The following is a 16,037-nucleotide window of genomic DNA, read 5'->3' on the forward strand; positions in this document are numbered from 1 at the left end:
CCTATTTCTTTATGTTATTGGTTGCAAAGAAGATAAAAAATTATTGTTCAAAGTTCTTATATCATGTTCATGTTCAATGGTTAATTAGTGGTTTGAATTTTGTTAAAGTTTCATAGCATATCATATGAAATCATGAGCATGAGCATCTTCTTATCATTTTCATGCTTAATCATACCTTATGATATATGATATTGATGTGATTGTTGATGACGAAGTACCAGAAGTGGCTCTTTGGAGCAAATACGGCCTTTGAGGCAAGATGGAACGAAATGAAAACGTTATGGCCATGATATGTACCTGATCAGTACAATTCGGTACTCCGGGACGGATGTATACAATAATGAATGGAAAGATAAACATATGCAAGTATATCACATGTTATCTCATGATAAGAAAGCATATTTCATGTTATCTAATGTTAGACAAGCATAACTCATATCATGTTCAATACATAGTCAACTTCATACTTGCTTCAAGACATACATTAAGACATCTATAAGCACATGTGTAGTTTATTAATCCACAAGTTCTCTTCTTTTAAATGTACATGAACTTTAGCTGTAGTTGTCACATACTGAGCGTAGCTCACTCCCTAGTTTTGGGAATTTTCAGGAGAACCTGGTAGAAGAGATGGCTGACAACCCGCGGTTTACATATAGTCGTCGTACCCCGGGTGACAGGTTCATTTATAGTAGTTTTACTTGTTGTAGTCTCTTACTTTATAATTTTGGATGGCTTAGCATGTTGGTTGGTAGTTAGCCATCTTGTTTATTTTGAAAACACTTTTTGGAATGAAAATAGAAAATGTTTAGAGGCGCTTTTTGTCTTTGAAGATTTCATTGAATAGTTTTATTTACTTGAAGAATGATTAGTTACTTATCTAAACGTCCGATCTCGTTCCCGCCTCGTATCTACGAGCTAACCGGGCCGGGTCGTGACAATTTCAATCCAAAAATTTGTACCTATATGAAGGCCAACCATTTGATATTTCTACATGAAGGTACTTCACGACTATTCGTTATGGGGATAAATACAATCTCTAGTGTGTCATGCTCTCACAAAGCTATTCCACTTTTATTGGTAGTTATTTGATTTAACATGTAGTTTATTTTAATAACAACAAATAATGACCACAAGTATGGCGAGTGGAACTCACTAGCAGTTGTGAATGCTTTTGATTTGTTTCAGCATTTCCAGATTTAATTTTGTGGTCTCCACTATTCCAGAGATTTGCCTCTATCATTTCTTTTATTTTCCTTGTTACTTATTCGTCTAATTTAGCAGCTAATGGTAATCCTTATTATTTTTTTTAAGTTTAGGTTGTCAATGATGTAGTATCTTCTGGTATGGTTTGTGAATGGCTGCAAGATTGTGCCCTTGAGCAGTTGTCAGAGTTTTCATTGCTTCTACTTCAGCTGTTTGTGGGTTCTGTGAAGCTTCTCAAGGAAGATATTTCGTTAGTACATGCAATGTTAACTGTGATAACATCCACTATGAGATTGTCACAGAAAAGAAATATATACCAGCCACATTTTTCCTTATCACTTGAGTGTTTATTGCAATTATTCCAGGCTGTCAATGTTAAATTTGGTAACTTGGGGCATACCATTGAACTTGGGATGAATGCCATTCTCATGGCCATACCTACACCAGTTGCATCACAAGTGGTATCTTTCTTAACCCCAAATTCTCATTTATAAGATCATACTTTCATAGTTCTTTTTATAACCAATTTAACTGGATTGCCATTCATCTTTCCTATATTTTTATTCTTTTTATACACAAATTGAGCCTGTGACCTCTTTTGGTGTATTAATAATGACTGCTGCAAACAATGTGGTGTGGCTTGTACTGCAATTTTTGTCTTGTTGACACTGTTAACGTTTGCCTTTCAGTGATTGTCAGATTGAAAATTCATTTGTAGGGGTGGCTGAAGAGTTTATCGAGTATTATTGTTTTAAGGATCAATATTAAGTTTGTTTCTTTTTTACTCATGAGATATAAAAAGATATTCTACACCAGACATTTTAGTTCATGCTATTTGCTTATGATATGTTGTTAATAGGTTAGACATTTAAGTAGATTGTTACAATGAAGAAAACTTTTTGAAAATAAAGAGCTTAGAGAATGATGCGTACTGGTTTTCTCATTGTAGTGGATTCGAATAAGTATCATGAGTTAACATTTATTGCAAGGTGATACATAGCTGTAATAATTTTTTAAGTATTTTAGATTTATTGTACAAAAGAATGAGGATATCAATGGGGTCTTAACTTTCAAGGTTGAAATTGGTCAGTTAAAATGGAGAAGTGCTTTATTAAAGTGAAAGTTTATGAAGCAGTAAGTAGACGATCTATTCCATATAGATTTGAGTTTTGGCTACATGGAAGTTAGTGATAGCTACATTTATTGTTGCACATTGATCTTTTGGCTATTTATTTGAAGTTTGAATGTAATAAACTAAATTAATTAATGAAATCAATTTCTATAAGAGCTGCCAAAATGTTGGAAATCTGGAAATCGAGGTGCTGTTATATTAACTCTTTTTACAATAAGATTAGTTTGGATGGGTGGATGGGAGATTTGTTTATGAATTCTGGAAACAACTTTTAAATCATTATACATTCGTGATGGTCACACAGGAGGAAGGGCATAATGGTGTAGAGGGAATTTGGAATCTCGATATACTATATAAGTTACTTCATGGTTGGAGATTAAAACATTTTAGCCCTTTCTTTTTCATTCAATAAAAAATAAAAGCCATTTGGGATAGAAAGAAGTTCAAGAGTACCTTCGATTTTCACACTTAGTTAGTGCAATACTCGGAGGGTGCCTCCGAGGAGTGGACGTAGGTCAAGGATTGACCGAACCACTATAAATCCGGTGTGATCTTTCTTTGTTTTGCTTCACAGAGGAGGAAGGGCATAATGGTGTAGAGGGAATTTGGAATCTCGATATACTAGATAAGTTACTTCATGGTTGGAGATTAAAACATTTTAGCCCTTTCTTTTTCATTCAATTGGGAATTTTTCATCGACTAATTTAAAGTAGTTTGTAATCGAGTACAATATAGAAAATAATAAATTATGTTGAATGACTAAAATATTATTTCACTATGGACTTAATAACCAAAAGAACTTTGAACTTTTTATATTCCTATAGATTTTTCTTTACACTATATTTGATTGAATAGAGCTTATTTTATTTTGGGTGCAAATTTCTCATAAGAGCAAGATCCTACGATTAATCACATTCCAATAGTGTTTGGCCCTTAAGAAAATTATTGATTAAAATAGTATTTTATATTCTCTTATATCAAAATATTGGCTAACATTTTTATATGGTTTTCAAATATTTCATTTCAAAGATGATTGTGGAATTTTAAGAATAATATGATTAACTTAGAATTGATTTGATGTAGACAAAGGGGGGGTCAACTCATGTAAAAAATAATCAGATTTTTGGCTTCCCTTGAGTCTACTAGCTCAATCAAAATTGAGCTAAAATTTTAGCTCATTTATGAGTTGGTCTTTCGTTCATTTATTGAACTAAGGGTTAGCTCATTATTAGCTATGATTTTAGTTCATATTTATCTTATATTAAATGTACTTTTTATGCTTTTTATGTTTTTAATTATGTAGGTCTCTTGGAATTCCAAACCGGCTTTTGGAATTCCAAGATTTGCTTTTTTCCCATGCGTGGCTCCTTGGCTTCCACCATGGCTTTTTGTATTTTGTGCTTTTGCCCCTTGGGATTCCGGCCGGCTGCTGGTTTTCCGCGCCTGGGCTCCTTTCCGTGACCGTGACTACTTGGAACCGTGCGGCCTCCTTGGCTCCCACGGTTGCCCCTTCGGTTCCTTGGCTTGGGTGTGTTTTTTCGTGCAAAGCATTTGAGATTAATGCTTGTGATGTTTAGGTTCTTGTGATAATTTATGTTATGTGTCTTTTGGTCTTCCCCTTTCATACCTATATATATGAGGGGTTATGTATTGTTTAAAAAAGTTGAATGAAATGTTATTTTTGGAAAAGTTTTAACCTGCGGGTTTGAATTTGGAAATCCTGTGGGCCTCTTTCCACCCTTCTTTCTCATCCCCTCCGGAAATCCTGCGGGCTTTTCCAACCTTTTTCTCGGGCTTCTAACTCTTTCGTTTCTCCGCAAGTGCCACTCCCCTGTATCCTTCTTCTCCAAGTGCAGCAACTTTAGGGTGTCGTCATTTTATTTGAAGTCTAGTTTGTAAGTTTTATTTATGACAATTTTGAAATGTAAGAGTTTGTTCTCTTCTCTCTTCTCATCTTGAATTTCGTCTCAAGTCGTGTCTCTTCGTTTTTGTGTCGTCCCACCTCTCTTGTGCGGCGGGGAGGGGTGTAGGCTCGCCTATATTTCTCGCCCCCACCATTTGGTATCAGAGCAAGTTAGGGAAGTCCTAGGTTTGTGTGTTTGTCAAGTTGTAGTCAAGTCAAGTCATTTGTTGTGAGTCTTGTTGAGTCTCTTAAAAGAATTGTTGAGTATAGTTTTTTTTTTAAATTGAGTTTTTGTTGAGCCTTTTTTTGAGTCAGTCAAAAAATGCGAAAATAACAAAAAATAGCTTCATTCATGGAGGAGATCAATCATGAGAATTCTGATGTCTCACTCCTGTTGGACAGATGGATTCCTACAGAAGGCGACTCAACGGATCCACTTCAAGATCGTCTATACAAGCTTCAGTATCACATGTTCCTATGTGATCAAAATTCGAGAAGTACAAAAGGTATCTACAAACAACAGTTCGAAAGGAACATGAAAGAAATTTTGAAGAGATTTGGTGAGAAACTCAAAAAGAGCTGGATGAACAGTATGCACCTTCTCAAGGGAATCAACAACCAACTCATCAGGAGCTGGAGTTTGCAAGAAGGGGAGTCTTGATGTAGACAAGGGGGGTCAACTCATGTCAAAAATAATCAGATTTTTGGCTTCCCTTGAGTCTACTAGCTCAATCAAAATTGAGCTAAAATTTTAGTTCATTTATGAGTTGGTCTTTAGTTCATTTATTGAACTAAGGGTTAGCTCATTATTAGCTATGATTTTAGTTCATATTTATCTTATATTAAATGTACTTTTTATATTTTTTATGTTTTTAATTATGTAGGTCTCTTGGAATTCCAAACCGGCTTTTGGAATTCCAAGATTTGCTTTTTGCCATGCGTGGCTCCTTGGCTACCACCATGGCTTTTTGTATTTTGTGCTTTTGCCCCTTGGGATTCCGGTTGGCTGCTGGTTTTCCGCGCCTGGTCTCCTTTCCGTGACCGTGACTCCTTGGAACCATGCGGCCTCCTTGGCTCCCACGGTTGCCCCTTCGGTTCCTTGGCTTGGGTGTGTTTTTTCGTGTAAAGCATTTGGGATTAATGCTTGTGATGTTTAGGTTCTTGTGATAATTTATGTTATGTGTCTTTTGGTCTTCCTCTTTCATACCAATATATATGGGGGGTTATGTATTGTTTAAAAAAGTTGAATGAAATGTTATTTTTGGAAAAGTTTTAACCTGCAGGTTTGCTTTGGAAATCCTGCGGGCTCTTTCCACCCTTCTTTCTCATCCCCTCCGGAAATCCTGCGGGCTCTTTCCAACCTTTCTTCTCGGGCTTCTAATCTCTTTCGTCTCTCCGCAAGTGCCACTCCACCTGTATCCTTCTTCTCCAAGTGCAGCAACTTTAGGGTGTCGTCATTTTATTTGGAGTCTAGTTTGTAAGTTTTTATTTATGTCAAATTTGAAATGTAAGAATTTGTTCTCTTCTCTCTTCTCATCTTGAATTTCGTCTCAAGTCGTGTCTCTTCGTTTTTGTGTTGTCCCACCTCTCTTGTGCGGGCGAGGGGTGTAGGCTCCCCTATATTTCTTGCCCCCACCATGATTTCAAGTAAAAGCCAAAGAAAGAAATAGCTGGAATACTTGATTTTGAAAAGCTCAGAGGTACTTAATACTATTTTATATTGAGATTTATTTTTTGAGATTGAATTTATATTGTAGTTGAAAAATTTTGTTTAGAAAATTTATATTTACATTAAAAAAACACAAGATTGAAGAAATGCTCAGGAAGATGAGGATTTATGATGTAATTGAAAAGACAGCCTTAAATCCTAGATCTATGGTGAGAACCACTGATAGGTATTTTACTTGGACATAAATATAACAAATGCATAGGACTTATGAACTTGAAATCTCACATGAGGTTTAATCAGCCTAACCTTTGCTTTATAATACTGCCTATAAAAGATGGTCAACAAAATCCATCTAAGCGCTTTTATAATTATATCATCTGGGTCTCAATGCATATTCAATATATATTAGGCTATTTTGATTTAATAAAAAGACTTATGACTTAACCATTTAAGCTAAGTTACTTGACTATAAGGATACGTATATGCTAACTCATGCTATATTTCTTTTGGTTATGTTATCCTTCATGTAATGCTTTTTATTTCTACTTGTGACTGAAAAGGCTATGCATATGATGTTCAGGAGCTAATATAAATTGGTTTGATGCTGAATTTGATAAACACACCCTTATGAATATGCAATTCCTTAAATATTAGATTGCATATTAAGATCCATAATGAGGCTTTACATTTTATTTAGATCTAGAAAATTTATCTTATTTTTTGGATAAAATATGGAAATTTTATATGAAAATATTGTTGTATAGTTGATTTTAGAGTTATTAATATCTTAATGGATAAAAAAATTATTATCCTATCAGCCACCCTCAAGTAAAACGTTGGGAGAAACCTAAAAAAAACTTGCATTTCTAATGTGCACTAACTAAACATACAAATTTCATAGAATTACTCAACAAAAAGAATAATATAGGGGCTGTTTATAATCAAGGAAAATATAAAAAGGTAGCTGAGTTAACCTGCATTATATAACCCAGTTAAATATATTGACTTAGTCTGTGTGGGTATTCAAATTTGACTTCTGATGCATCCATAGCTTCACGTTGGGGTTCATCCTTCTGTTTCATTATTTCTTTGTTGCATCTCATAAGCTTATATGATCTCCTAAAACTAACAAATGAATCACATTTTTTGAAGGAAAAAAGAAAAGTCTAATTTTCCTGTAGAACAAATGTTAGGAAGCATATAATGTGTTGAATGATCATGGGACTCAGAAGTTATTCAATTTTGATAGAAATTCTTGAGCATGTGGATTAATAGTTCTAATTATTGGATCGATCATCTTGTTAACCTTTAGATTACAATATGTTTGCCACCTCTTTCTCTTCTAGCTTGTGGACTTTTTTTGCAATAGCTTTAATTTATTTCAATTATAAGACTTTTGAAAAATTTATACGTACTTCCATACTTGATACAAATTCAAACAATAAAATTCAAAGTATTTTTTTCAAATTTCTACTCTTCTACATTATATTAGAGTTTTTACCCATAGTAATATACTGCTTGTTCCTCATCTTACACTAAATATTCTATCTATTCATAAAATCATTAAAGATCACAACCAGAAGGTAATCTTTTTTTGTTTAGCATTCCTTATTTTAGGACCTCACCATGAGAAAGAAGATTGGGCAAGCTTAAGAAATGGATGGGCTATATCTTCTTGAAGATGAAAACCACTTGCGATGTTCTTTCATCTCTAGACTCAATATAAAAGCCATGTAGGAACATCATTATAGGCTAGGACATCTTTCTTTCAAAACCCTACAATGTATGTTTCATTCACTTTTTATGAATGAAAACATGAAAATTTTTTATTGTGAGACTTGTGAAATTGCTAACATCATCATGTTGTTTTTTTTTTTAAAGTCATTCTAGAGTCGACGCCTTTTCTATTTATTCAGTTTGACATTTCGCGACCCAAAATCCCCAATATTTATGGAGCTACAAGATATGTCACCATTATTGATTATTGCATTATATCTTATCAAATAAAAATGTGATGTTATCATTATTCTCGTAATGTTTACTACTATGATATAAAAAAATTCAATACTGACCTTAAGTTATTTCAGACTGATAATCCTTGTAATTATTTTAATTACACATTATAATCTTTCTTCCAGAAAGAAGGCATTATCCACCAATTCTCCTGTCCTAACACTCTCCAACAAAATGGTGTGGTGGAAAGGAAAAATTGCCATCTTTTGAGTCATTGGAACTCTAGAATTAAGTGCTCAAAAGATAGTAGGGAGAAATAATCCTAATTGCGACATATCTAATCAATATAATACTCTCATGAGTGATTGACTTGAAAAGTTCTATAAGCTATCTAGTTGAATTTTTCCCCACAAATTACTTTCTTTCAAAAATTTCACCAAATATCTTTGGATGCATTGCTTATGCTTACATCCATGAGCAAGACAGTGATAAACTTGATTCTAATGCCCTCAGATGTGTCTTTATTTGGCATTCCTTTACTCGAAAGGGGTATGAGTGTTATCATTCTGCCATCAAAAAATTCATAACTTCAAATGATGTCACCTTTAATGAGAAGTAAAATTTTTTCAATCAAACTCATATTTAGATGGAGAATTCTTGATTTAAAGATAAGGTTGATGAAACCTCTATCTTTCACCTTAACATCCCAACAAAATTTTTAATAAATCAATCTAGACACCCCTTCAACTCTATAAAAGAAGGAATAAACCAAGCTAAAATTTTTAGCAAACTCAAGACTTCCAACTATTAATAGGTAACAATGATCAACCCATCACTATGCATTCTTTTATATATCCCATCTTCCAATACACATCATTTTAAAATTTTTCTCCTACTCAAAAAGCCTTCCATACAAACATATGGTCAAATTCTATTGTAATATCACAAACCTTATTTGAGGTATTTGGAAAAAAGAATTAGAAGGATGCCATGAGAGAAGAAATGAATACTCTAAAAAAATACACTGGGAAGGTCGTCAGACTACCAAAATGAAAGAAGATTGTAGGATACAAAAGAATTTTTTCTCTTAAATATAGGGCAGATGGAAGCCTGAAACGGTATAAAGTGAGATTGATAGCCAAAATGTATGCAATCATATGGAATTGACTATCACAAAACTTTTTCCCTTGTTGCAAAAATGAATACAAAACTATCTCTTGTAACCAATTGTGGATGGTCCATGCAACAATATGATGTTATGAATGCTTTCTTACATGAGGACGTTGAAGATAGAAGCTTGGAATGGAATAAAGCGAGATAGAAGCTTGGAACAACATTGAGTGAGATATGTAGCCAAAGGGTATACTGAATCCTATGAAATTGACTACTAAGAAACTTTTGCTCTTATTTGAAAAATGAATATATTATGCATCATAATATCTCTTGTAACCAATCATGGATGGTCTATGCAATAAAATGATATAAAGAATGCTTTCTTACATGAGGATGTTGAAGAAGTCTATATGGATTCATCACCTAGATTTGATAGTTCTTTCACAAAGAACAATCTGTGCAAATTAAAAAAGGCTCAATAAGGTCTTAAGCAATCTCCGAGAGCATGCTTTGAAAAAATCATAAATAATGTGAAGGGGGTGATACTCTCTTCATAAAACACTCTACTAATGGTTGAATCTTAATTCTTGTTGTATATATTGATGATATAATTTTTATAGTTGATTACAACATAGAAAAGGGGTCTCTCAGAAACAAGCTTGTTGAAGAATTTGAGATCAAGGAGTTGGGCAAGTTTAAATGCTTCTTGGGCATAGAAGTTGCTTAATCATAAGAAGGAAATTCTTTTTTCTCTACAAAAATACGTTGTAGATCTAGTGGAAAAAACATAAATGACTAATTGTGAACCTTGTGAAACTCTAAGTGAACTAGGTCAAAAATTGGATGCATATGAAGGAAAATAAGTAAACATGAGACAATGCTAAATATTAGTTGGAAATTTATCTCTCTTTTACACCCATCCAAACATCACATTTGTAGTAAGTCTCATCAGTTAATTCATGCACAGACCTAAAGAGTCTCATCTTCAAGCTATTTATAGAATCCTTAGATATCTTAAATTAAGTCCAAGCTAATGAATTTTATATAGAAGACGTGATACTTTATAAATTGAAAGATATGCATGCAGACTATGCAAGATCACAAGTGAATAAAAGATTCATAGTTAGATACTGTATATTTATGAGGAAATCTAATAACATGGATGAGCACAAAATAATCATACAATTCGATCATGACAAATAATGACAATTTGTTGATGATCATTGAATATGAAAATGATGAAAGATTTGATGAAGAATACGAAGATGGAGGATCTAGACACCTTGAGATTTGTGTTGAATAAAAATGTCCTTTTGTTGGGCATGTTGGTCCACAATTGATCAAAGGGTTGAGGATCTAGAAACCTTGTCTCTAAGATTATTGATGGGTCATTATATCCATAGGGTATTGAAGAGATGGATAAAGCCTTGAGGCTTTGAGATTTATACATCTATATATCCAAATCTAGTTGTTAGATTCATGTTGATGACTTTAAGTTGGTGTTGGGGATGATCTGATTTAGACGGTCAGATTCTTATTGAAGCAATGGGATTAATGTTCCTTTTCTTATGCATGAATGTAGGGTTATCACAAATATTGAGGCGATCTGTTGATGTAGATTTAAAAGGACCAATGCCTTACCTTTCCACCATTACTCAAAGATGATGGAAGTATGAATATTGGTCCCTCTTGATTGAATGATGGGATTAATTTTGAGATAATAAGTTTTTATTGATTCATTAAGTTTTATGAGCAGTCAATGGAGAGCACAATTGTTCTTGAGAAGTGCTTGTGTCCCTGATGATATATATGTAAGAAACATGCTCAATTAAAAATACTTAAAGATGGTATAAGTCCATGAGTTTATTAACATCTTTAGAATGATAAATGTACTCAAAGAAATGAGAAATTAGCATTGAAAAGGGAGAAAGGGTTCATAAAATGTAAACTATCAGATGATGACAACTAATACCATCAATTTTTAGTCACGACACTAAATGATTGCTGCCACATTTGTTTCTTGGCATAATCTATGATAAAGGCAATCAATGGAGATCAGTCTCATGATTATCAAATAATTTTGCACTTGTTCTACAAAATCTGTCAAACTATTCACATTGTGAACTGGAATATATATATATGGTAATTCTATTTTCTGTGGATGTCATTTCGACTACAAAATTTCAAAATGTAATCAGTAAGTCATTATCTTACAATTAATCTGAACCAAGTGGAAGCACAAGGAATACAACGAATTGCACAGCATGTAATCAGTATGTCTTTATCTTATAATTTCACTTCTTTTTGAGATATAGACGATGACAAGTGTAATCAGTTAAGCATCACTATTTTCTTTCATTTGCTTCATATTTTCATTTAATTTTGAGAATTCTGCTACCAACCATGTGTCACAGCTCAAACAACAAGATTGTATATTTCAATCTAATTTGATTTTTATTTTCCCTATTTTTAATACTGTCTAGTAATTTTTGAAATAACCAATGATACATTAAATTTCTGTTGGTGGGTTGGGGCATGGGCATTATTCAGAATTGAAGAGCAGTTTCCTCTCATCATTAGGTGCAACTCTTATTTATTTTGCATATAACCCATTCTTTATGTTGTGTTCAGCAGTTATCATACGGATTTAGAGAATGGATGATGTAGACAAGGGATATAGGGGACCCTATATTTCTTGAACACAAAAGACACACAAGAAGAAAACTGACAAAATGAGAAGAACTTAAAACAAACTTTGTTAAATAAACTCAAACGACCCAAAACTTGACAAACACAACAAAAGATGCTAGGAGATTTTAAAGAAATAAAGAAACTTAAAAAGACGCTATCCTCAGACAACCGTCAGAGCGGGTTCCTCACATGCATCGAATTTGTAGGTTAAATAAGTAGTGCATAGAACTAGCAAACCGATGGTCCACCACTGCAAGATTGGCCCAATTCTTCAATAGATGCTTCAAATCGACTCTGATACGACACCCTAAAGTTGCTTTACTTTGAGAAGAAGGATACAGATGGAGTGGCACTTGCGGAGAGACGAAAGAGGTTAGAAGCCCGAGAAGAAAGGGTGGAAAGAGCCCGCAGGATTTCCGGAGGGGATGAGAAACGAAGGTTGGAAAGAGCCCGCAGGATTTCCGAATAAACCCGCAGGTTAATAGCAAATATGCTCACAAATATCAACTCTCTTCTTCATAACAACATTTCCAATTTATAGGCAAAGAAGAGGAATGCCAAAAGCCACATCATAATTGTTTACAAGCTCCCAAGCATTTTAGATCATAGGATTCCCAAATGTCCCTTTAGAAATCAGCCCAGGAGTTCACGGAAATCATCCCTTCATTAATCAGAACAGGAACCTCCAAAAGCTCTTTTCGGAAAATCAACCCAGCAGCTCACGGAACCAAGGCACCAGCAAACAGGCGGAACTTTCAAAGCAGCACAGTAACATTCCATTCGGAAATCAGCCCCATATTAATTCTGAAGGAATAGATCAAGAAACATTGGCACCAAGGAGCCATAAAGCAACAAAACCACATCAGAATCCAAAGCAGCAAAGCATCGGGAAAAACAACACAAGACTGGCTGAATTCCCAAAGGAAAATTAATAAACTTTCCATTGAATTCTCAGCATAGAATTCAGCCCTCATTAAATACAAGCCACGGAATCCAAGAGACAAGAAGAAAAGGGAAGGGGAAGGGACAAGGCCACTCCAAAGTAAACTTCATAATGATGTACCTTTTTGGATTTAATGAGCTACTAAACTTCAGCTCAAGCAACTTAGGGAACAAGCTCAATACCGAATGCTCCAAAACAGCCAACCCGTGAACCACCAGCAGCCAAGGACCCAATCGAGCCAGCAAACCAAAGGGTACCAAGCCATATGCACTACCTACCATGATCATTGATGCTTTCCCATCATTGGATAGCTAAAAAAAAGAAAAGAAAAACAAAATATAACTATTGTTCAAACAAAATAAAAAGTACATAAAATCCTTTGATAGCATCAATTCTCCCCTGGTGGAAAATTCTCAGCTCCTGATGAGAACGTAATCAGCAACTCGTTCATAAAGCTCCAATTTTTTCTTTTTTAGATCAAACACATCAATCCAGGTACAGTCAGTCAATGGCCGACGTGCTCCATTTGACCAAAAACTTTTTGTGCTCTCCATGCCTTGTTTTGAATAAACCTTCACGTCAACAACGTCTTCGATTTGATCTTCAGACTTTACCAAAGGAGCAGAGAGTGGTAAAGTTTCAATATCTACAAAATCGTCAGAATCTCCTTCATACAAAGACAGGTTAGAAACATTAAAAACAGGTGAAGTGCCAACAGTATCTGGTAAATCTAGCAAATAGGCCATTAGCACCTAATTTTTTAATCACACGAATGGACCAAATTTCTTTCGCTTAACTTTTTAAAAGTGCGAAACAGGAAGCCTTTTGGCGACAAAGTAAGCCATCACTAAGCACCATTCATTGAAATTTGCTTCTTTTCGATGTTTAATCAGCCTCAGTCTTATATTTAGCCGTAACCTTTCTTAAGTTTTTCAAAAAACCTGTTGTTGGACAGTTTTTATTGATCAAATGTTTCAAAAGCCTCAGCACCTAGTTTTCTTAGGAAGAGATAAAGAATTTCTATCCAGAATGTGAGGAATAGGTTGCCCATAAATAATTTCAAAAGGAGTTTTGCCAGTAGAACGATTAACAGAATTATTATATGCAAACTCAGCTTGAGGCAACACTAAATCCCATTGAGATGGTTTTTTCTCCAGCAAGGGCATCTTAATAAAATTTCCCAAGCTTCGATTCTACTACCTCAGTCTGCCAATCGGTTTGAGGATGATAGGCCACTGCTAAATTGAAGAGTAGTCCCAAGTTTTGCCCACAGAGTTCTCCAAAAATGACTTAAAAATCTAGTGTCACGATCAGAAAGTAAAAGTTCGAGGAATACCATGCAAACGAACAACTTTCTTTAAAAAACAAATCAGCATATTGAGAAGCGTCAGAAGTTTTCTTGGCAAGGAATTAAAATTGTCCATTTTACTGGAATCGATCTACTACCACAAAAACAGAGTCATATTTTCGAAAAGTAACTGGTAAGCCTAAAACAATAGGAAAGTTGGGGGGCAGGTGGGATTGGGTGGTGCAATTATTTGAAATTGCTAAGCACTTGTACCTCTTTTTTAGGTGTTATCCATTGTTCAGTTTTCATATATAACTTGCTTTCTGTTTCAGTTAAGTAGTCTCCATGTGGAATTATAGGACATATGCAATGCTAAAAACATTAGAGTGCCACATTACTGTAGTTGAAGTGTGAGGGAGGATAGTTTACTCTAAAGACTGAATTGGCTCTGCAGAAATTCAACTGGCCTGATTCTGTTGAAACCCCATAACTGGGCATGGTTCTCAACCATCTTTTTAGATTCCTAGGTCTTATTTCATCATGTTTGAGATTTTGTTTTTTAATGTTTCGATAGTTAGTTTGCACTTTCGTTTGTACCCTGATGCGCTATTAAGAACTTCAGGCAGACCTCCCAAACTTCCATATACACACAAACGGAATCTGTTGTTCTTTTAGGTCTTGAACTTTCTTTTAATGTGTTTGTGCAGATAAGGCAAAACTGATGAAGCTCTTACGTGGCTGCTCCAAGCTGTTTTATGGTCAAAACGTTAACAAGAAGTTTCGACCAAGGATCTTAATTCAGCTTTGATGATTCTGTCCGTAAAGAGCACCTAGAGGATCTCTTGCAGTCAAAGCTGTTGAGATGGTATCAGCTTCAGTATTTCTGGGAACTGTTTCTTAGCAGCCATAGTGAAGTTTATGCTTCTTCAAGAATGGATGGAATGAAAACTATCTGCCGTTCTCTTATCTTACAAGGGATTTCTATGAATGGCTTGCTGCGGCGACAAAAACAGTTATGTTGTTTAACGAGTCATTAGCATTGTTTTGATTCTGCACCTCCAGGATTCTTCTTAGCAGGAAGTGTGTTTTGCCGTCTGTAGTATCTGCACTTTCTGTTTACTTTCTGAGCACTGCTTCCAAGTGGAACGGGTACATATAGCTTCTCTCTGTATTTTAAATTTCTATTTATTTGGTGGCACAAGTTGTTGAACTGTCATTTGTTATTATGAATACGCTTATCGATAAATTCAAGGGAGATGTGTTATTGTGTTTTCTTGATACTTTTAGATGGAGTATATTTTTATTTGATGAACATGAAATGTAAGCTGACATTTAAATAGCTGGTTTCAGCTCAGCAAGAATTTCACTTCATGAGATAACACTTGATACATAATCTATTGAGCCTTCCATTCTGATTAGTGTAATTCAATCTATGCATTATTTTTTAGAATGTTCAGTTTTATTAAAAGTCAAATTCTCGTTTAAATCTAATAAAGAAAGGTCATTCCTAATATTTTCTAACCAAGTCTTTTTAGGTCTACCCCTATCTTTCTTAACATAAGTCAAATCTAATACCTCTACTCTCCTAACCGGGTCATCGCAAGGCCGCCGTTTTATGTGACCAAACCATCTAAGGCGACTTTCTCTAATCTTATCTTCTACTGGAGCTACTCCAACCTTTTCACGTATATGCTCATTTCGTATCCTATCTCTAAGGGTAAAGCCACTCATCCACCTGAGCATCCTCATCTCTGCCACACTTAACTTAGTATTATGCTTCTCTTTTAATGGCCAACATTCGGCACCATAAAGCATTGCAGGCCTCACTGCTATCTTATAGAATTTTCCCTTAAGTTTAAGGGGTATATTTCTATCACATAACAAGCCCGATGCATTCTTCCACTTCAACCATCCAACTTGAATTCTGCTGATAATATCCCCATCTATTTCACCATCACTCTGAACAATAGATCCAAGATATCTAAAACGTGATGACTTGATTGCCCAAAGTCACAATCCCTTCACTAGGTCTATTACTACTAAAATTACACTCCATATATTCCGTTTTAGATCTACTCAAGCGAAATCCTTTAGACTCTAAGGTTCACCTCCATAATTCAAGTTTACCTTCAACTCCCT

The 16,037-nt window shown here is 34.7% G+C and overlaps 1 protein-coding gene and 1 long non-coding RNA gene across 2 annotated transcripts in view; both read left to right on the top strand.

Annotated features, from left to right (window-relative positions):
- Positions 1-4,771, top strand: part of LOC110113976 — a gene marked incomplete in the record, with an annotated part of 47,723 nt that extends 42,952 nt beyond the window's left edge. The window contains 2 exon segments of the mRNA XM_028692099.1: positions 1,320-1,667; positions 4,644-4,771. Coding sequence (XP_028547932.1) covers positions 1,320-1,667; positions 4,644-4,724 — 429 coding nt within the window.
- Positions 4,772-14,985: 10,214 nt separating this feature from the next.
- The window catches only part of LOC114578688, a 29,042-nt gene continuing 27,990 nt past the window's right edge, over positions 14,986-16,037 (top strand). Inside the window, exon 1 of the long non-coding RNA XR_003699665.1 lies at positions 14,986-15,047. This is a non-coding gene — a long non-coding RNA (uncharacterized LOC114578688). The remainder of the gene's footprint in view (positions 15,048-16,037) is intronic.

Source organism: Dendrobium catenatum, unplaced genomic scaffold (genome assembly GCF_001605985.2).
Source record: "Dendrobium catenatum unplaced genomic scaffold, ASM160598v2 original_scaffold_117933, whole genome shotgun sequence".
NCBI lineage: Eukaryota > Viridiplantae > Streptophyta > Magnoliopsida > Asparagales > Orchidaceae > Dendrobium > Dendrobium catenatum.